At 43.4% G+C, this 5,932-nt stretch overlaps 1 protein-coding gene across 2 annotated transcripts; it reads right to left on the bottom strand.

The window, feature by feature from the left end:
* Positions 1–1,826: 1,826 nt before the first annotated feature.
* LOC125539628 (uncharacterized) lies at positions 1,827–5,666 on the bottom strand. 2 transcript variants are annotated; one of them, XM_048703129.2, is made up of 9 exons: positions 5,501–5,666; positions 4,865–5,413; positions 4,697–4,779; positions 4,145–4,498; positions 3,439–3,693; positions 3,118–3,360; positions 2,813–3,034; positions 2,162–2,726; positions 1,827–2,085 (listed from the first exon to the last, which is right to left on the bottom strand). In XM_048703129.2, the coding sequence occupies exons 1-9, from the start codon at positions 5,631–5,633 to the stop codon at positions 1,880–1,882; spliced, it is 2,610 nt and encodes an 869-aa protein (XP_048559086.2). In that variant the 5' UTR covers positions 5,634–5,666; the 3' UTR covers positions 1,827–1,879. The 2 variants fall into 2 exon arrangements, with proteins under 2 accessions (XP_048559086.2, XP_087388560.1); XM_087532434.1 differs by having other exon boundaries at positions 1,936–2,081.
* Positions 5,667–5,932: the final 266 nt, after the last annotated feature.

Raw genomic sequence — 5,932 nt, 5'->3', positions numbered from 1 at the left:
AGTTCTAGGAGTTTTAAGCATTCCCTTGCACTGGCGTGGTTTAGTGATAGCAGCTGTGTCGTGCAGTGTCCTGGATCATCGCCTTCGGATTGACAACATTAGGACGTATTGTGATTAGCTGGACACCGTGGCCACTATCAGCGAGGACGAGAAGGAGGATAAACGGACGAGTGGAGCACCATGTTGAAATAGAGGGTGTAGACCTATTCGAGATCTTAAACAATGATTATTGGTGCTATAGGCATGTGATCCCTTTTTAAACGTTGCAACACACAGGCATGTTTGCTAGTAAAATACATAGTTATCCAGTCAATTGGTTAATGTATATACTTGATGAGTTGGGTTGTTTTTGTGCGAGCTAAGGTGATGAGTGCAAAGTGTTGTTACTTCTGGGACTTAATTGCATGTTTTAATGCACATTGCAGTCGAACCAAGAAAAAACACAATCATGTACAAATATCTATCCATAAATACTGCAAATGATACCATTCTACTAAGTGCTCCCTCCGTTCCATAATTCATGTTCTGGTTTAGTTCAAATCTGAATTAAGACCATGATAAGAATTATGAAACATAGGGAGTATAAAACAAGCATTTTATGCAGATTGCATAAGAAACTTAGAAAAAGATTATGCATTTGATGCAAATGAATGATGCTATTTGCAGAACAAATGCATGCAATGTCATTGATTTTTGAAACCACAAAGTATGGAAAACATATCTAGCTAGAAAAAACCATGAAACATGCAATGGTAAAAATCCGAGAACATATTGCTTACAGATATTTTATTTCCTCTAGCGTTATCCCTTCTACTTACTTACACATGAAGTCATGCAAGCTAGAAATCTTTATCAACTTTAGCGATGGCTGCATGATATTTAACGATACTAAAATAGATTGCAAAGACACGTGGTTTTGTTTTCTACTACCTTTGCCTAACCTAGATGATTCCGATTTGACTAAAACAATTAAGAGCCAATGTCTCTTAATAAATCGACTAACACCACTTTCTATGTAATATATGTTTTAAATTTGATGTAACTGCATATTTGGCAAATAACCTTAAAATTGCATAATTTAAAAATAAATCTAAAGTTAATACAAAGTTGAGAACTGATGTGCTCTCAAAGTGCAATTTCTCACAAGCTATATCTTACTGTTTTTCTCCTTGAAAACTATCTTATTGTTTTAGTTGACTTGCAAATTTTTATCAGATGTGGCAAAGAAATGACAACAAAGGTGTTTTGTCATAGAGCACTGAACACATCAGCCACTCCCACTATCTCAACAACAAAAGGATTCAATCATATGGGATACATGGTAAGCTATACTGCAAAAAATACGAATAACTTATTTTTTGAATGATTTGAAGATTGCTCAGCACACCTGCCATACAAATAACTTACTAAGAAAAGGTTACAAAGCACCTCCAGAAAAATACCAACAAATCTGAGTATTTCAACAACTTGCTGCAACAAGAAAATCTGGGGAAAATGAAGGCCATGTAGCCTTGGGGAAAAAAACATGGCCCAAGTGACGCAGCAAAGCGCGCCAACGCTTCTAGTATATGATTAAATGAGATCGATGACGGTGCTAGGCCAGCACCTTATCATGTTTTTTTCCTTCTGTTGAATAAGAACTGGGGTGTGGTGCTCCTCGGAACTGGGTGTGGGAAAATAACAGGGGTGCACATACCTTCGGTAATTGATATCAGCCACCGATAACATGGGATTTCAAGTGCTAACTCAACCTTTGAACGGTTGGTCATCACATTGCACTGATATCAGCCAAACAAAAATGCATCACATATATGCAAACCTACATGTAAAACTGTACATGCTTGGCTTCATTAAATGTAGCAACAAGATCTGTAACATTTCAATGAATTTGTTTATTGGTTCTGAAAAACTGAAGCAACAACCTATGTACTTCCCCATAGTTTTGACCGCAAGTCAGTCGTGTCTTGATCCACTGGGGTAGCTTTTCAACGGGGCAAGAGAAACCCCTGCCTGATGAGGTGTGCGAGTAACGCGAGTCAACCAACAGCATTGCAGCATAGTCATTTACATGCCTGATTGCTCTGCCTACAAGCAAATTTGTTCATCATTTAACAACTAGAGCCAAAAAAATCATAAATGTTAAGATTACACAGCAGCTTACCGATACATTGATTCACAGCTTTCATGCATAAGTTTTCATAGTACTCTTGACCACTTTTACCACTCTTCCTTAGTATACCAAAACCAGGCTCAACCTTGCATTCATCTTCTCTGCTCAAGGACTCGTCATCTTCAGCCACAGATGAGGTAGAAGAATAGTTTCCAATGTGTTTTATTGTCTCCATCAGTTCCACATCATCTGGGCTTGGATAAGGCAATCCAACCATCACAACACAACGACCCATACCATCACTGAAGTTTATGCCTTCAGAGATCTTCCCACCGACAACAGCCATTAAAAGTGCCCCGTTGACACTCGTGTCTCCTGAACCTTTGCTGCAGCAGGATTGAATTGCCTCCTTGTATTTGTTGAGTATCATCTCGACATCCACACTGCTTCTTGGCTCTCTGAACACGTGCTTCTTCTTAGAAATCTTAGAAAATGTGCCTGAAGCCATCCATGCATCATAGACTTGTTTTTCATAATCATAGGAAGAGAAAAACATTACTATTCCCTCTGGTACTATTGTCACTATATTGCAAAGAAAACGCCCAAGCTCTTCGATCTGCAAAGATAGGCAGATAAGAATAGGCACAAAAATAACGTGCAAACATTAGAGAGTAAAGGAGAAATGACTCGAGGTATACATACCATGGTAGGAGAGCTCCTTGAGCTGTGGCTGAAATCAAATTTCTTGCCTGAGGGCCCACATGTAACAGCTATAGGAAGAATACTCTCAGGGGGGACAATGTGGTTGCACGAGAAGAATTTTATATCACTAGGCAATAAGCCTGGAAACAAGCGCAGCCTTGTTTCTTCAATAGGCTGGAGGGTTCCACCGGCCATAATAACAGCATGTGCGTCATCTGTAACCTGCAAGAGGAAAGATTTATAAATACGCATGTGAAATAGGACAACTCTTGTCTCCAAGCAACATATGGAGCAAGGTACATCACCTCAGAAAATGTTTTCTCTGCACAAAGCATCACAAATTTGATATATGCATCTTCAGAGTGTCCACCAGGCTTGTGCCGTGCAACTATGATTCTTCCATCATCATTGCAGTACAGTAGGGAGCGTAAAAAGTCAGCCAAAGCCTGAAAGCTTGTTATACTGCTTCCTTCACCATGTTGCTGCCCATGATTCAAATCGCCCACACCATTTTCAGTGAAAAATAATTTGTTGGCATATCCACTAACCTGGATACCAACAGTCAATTCATATAGGTTCTAGACACAACAAGACTGAATGGAAATGTAGTGGAAGAAATATTTCACCTTGTGGATTATATTGCTTTCCTTCAGATACTGACAAAGTTTTACTATGTTTATGTTATCGATATCAAGGGAGAATAAGAACTTATTTATAGTCAAAGAGGTCAGAGCGGAGGAACAATCTTCATTACTTATCAAACATCGTAGGAATGACCGTGTTAGAACTGTCAAGGTCTGGATGTAACGTCGATTTCCAGCTCCCAGAACATTCTGAAATCTATTGAGATATGCCTCCAGGTGGGAAAGGACTGCTCTCAACTAACAAAAATGAGAATCAGAAAATTGAGTTAGTTTCCACAACTGGAAGCAAACAGTCTCGGTTCATTTGCTAACTATATTTTGCTTGGTAAAGGGAAATTTTAAAAAATGCACCGATAAATATCATTTGTACTATCCTGTTGTCTGCCACAGCAACACAACTGAGCAAAGTCAAGCTCTATGCCAGAAAACTGTCGTTGGTTATGTCTCCTTATATGGTAAACCTACTTACATCACCTCTATGTTCGGACCTTGGAAAACATTATCGAAGGTGCAGAGCGAACAAAATTATGAAGATAGAGTACAACTGTACAGTCAGACTAATTCTGCATAGTGTGCGGAATGAGATGCGTCACAATCCAGTTTCCAACAGATGTTAGGGATCTAGAACTCAGAACAAAAACATCGTCATGATACTGCCAGGGGCAGGTCAATTATGAGGAAGACTAACCTGAGAAGATGTGACCTTTGAGTTGTACATGCTAGTAAGGGAGTCTGCTAAGTTGTGAGCCTCATCTATGATGACAACACTGTTCTTCAGATTAAGGCCAAGTGATTCTCTGGCAGACTTCAGCAACAAAGACTGGTAAGGAAGTACTACAAGGTCAGCTGAGCGGACCATGTCACGTGCACCGTAGTACGGACATGTCCCAATCTTCCTTCCAATTTGTGCCAAATCCTCAATGTCTAATGCACCATGGTCGGACACTTCACTCCTGAACTGTTTCTGCAGACTTCTGTTTCTTAACATTGGGCACCGACAAGAGGTCTTTGTTCGGTGCCCCTTTTTGTTATCACCCTCAACCTGAACATTTACAGCCGCAAAAATTACTAGATGTTAACAAGAAAAGTTATAAATTGGCAGCATACTGATGGTATTTAACAACCCAGCACATACAAATATCTAACAGAAAGAGCCCAATTTGGGTGCAGAAGTCCAAGATAACACTATCTAACAGAACAGCTGAGCATTGCAAATCAAATTGACGTAACTGAAACATGCCTTGATTTTGCTGCTCTTCTTGTTCTTTTGCAGCTCCAAGCACCTCTCGTTGATCCGGCTTGCGCTCCCCAGCTTCTGAACATCTGCAAGCAAACGCACCACAGATCAACTAAACACAATCCCAGCCCCAAAACTAGAAGAACAAAGATAACCAAATGACCCACTCACCCATGTTGATACACAAGCTCTTTCTGGACCCCAAGCACACCGTCCTGAGCTTCCCCGAGAAATCCGTCCTCTTGAGCTCCCGGACAAACTGCGAGAGCTGCGAATGCGTGCGGCTAGTGAAATACACCTTGGGAGTCGCCTCCTCTTCTTCCTCTTCGTCGTCGCTCTCACTACTACTGCTACCACCAGCACCACCACCACAGTGTGCCCGCTTCCCGGCAGCATGCGGCCTTGTGCCCTCCTCGCCATCACTCTCGTACTCGTCAACCAAGAACTCCTCCTCGCCGTCGTTCTCCCCGATCCCCCCGGATTTCTCCGAGCCCCCCTCCTTCCTCGTCCCCTGCCTCCTCCAGGGGTGAGTCTCCGACTTCTTACTGGTGCCCTTCTTAGGCGGCAGCGGTGTGAAATCCCGCATCCAGTCGGGCTCGTCGTCGTCTTCGCCGCCGGCAGCAGCGAGGGCGGAGCCATTGGCCCGCTCGGGGGCGGCGTCGCGGTGGTCGAGGAGCCACTGGAGCGCGCTGCAGATGATGCTGAGGGTCTTTCCGGTGCCTGCGGCAACGCGGTGGAGGCTGAATCGTTAGTGGTGGCCTGTGAGGCCGGAGGATGAGGTGGGGAAGGCGGCAGAGCAGAGCTTACCGGTGGGGCTTTCGAGGAGGGCGAGGGCGCGGGGCCCGGAGGAGAGCGCGCTGTAGAGGAAGGACATGAACTCCGACTGTATCGGGTACGGCGCGAAAGGGAACGCCGGGAAGTCCTGCCGCGGCGGCGGCATTTTGGCGAGCGCGCGCTTGTGCGGTGGGTTTGGTGGGGGTTTCCCGCGGGATTGAAGATAACCAGAATACCCAATTTCGTTCTGGTGCTGTGGGCTGTGGGCTACTGGGCTGAAGAGCAGGCCGTGGGCTCAATTATAGCCTTGCAGGGGGATGCAAAACTGAATACATTTACGTATACTTTTTTTTTGTTACTCCGTATACTCATTTTTTTACGTCAGATTTTGGTATTCACCTGAATATCGGTGACCCAGTTAGCCTCATGTTTGGTTTGCTCCCACACCTTTGGCAACATTGTTTT

The sequence above is a fragment of the Triticum urartu genome, chromosome 1A (genome assembly GCF_056163025.1).
Source record: "Triticum urartu cultivar PI428250 chromosome 1A, HENAU_Tu73, whole genome shotgun sequence".
In the NCBI taxonomy this organism is placed as follows: domain Eukaryota; kingdom Viridiplantae; phylum Streptophyta; class Magnoliopsida; order Poales; family Poaceae; genus Triticum; species Triticum urartu.
Note: the sequence above shows the minus strand (reverse complement) of the source record. Positions and strands in the feature narration are given on the sequence as shown.

Excerpts from the sequence above, each read along its gene's own strand:
- LOC125539628 (XM_048703129.2), bottom strand. The coding sequence starts at position 5,633 with ATGCCGCCGCCGCGGCAGGACTTCCCGGCGTTCCCTTTCGCGCCGTAC. Across the intron at positions 4,780-4,864 it reads GAGCTTGTGTATCAACATGG|ATGTTCAGAAGCTGGGGAGC; the intron begins GTGAGTGGGTCA and ends GTTTGCTTGCAG. Across the intron at positions 3,361-3,438 it reads AAAGCAATATAATCCACAAG|GTTAGTGGATATGCCAACAA; the intron begins GTGAAATATTTC and ends GTTGGTATCCAG.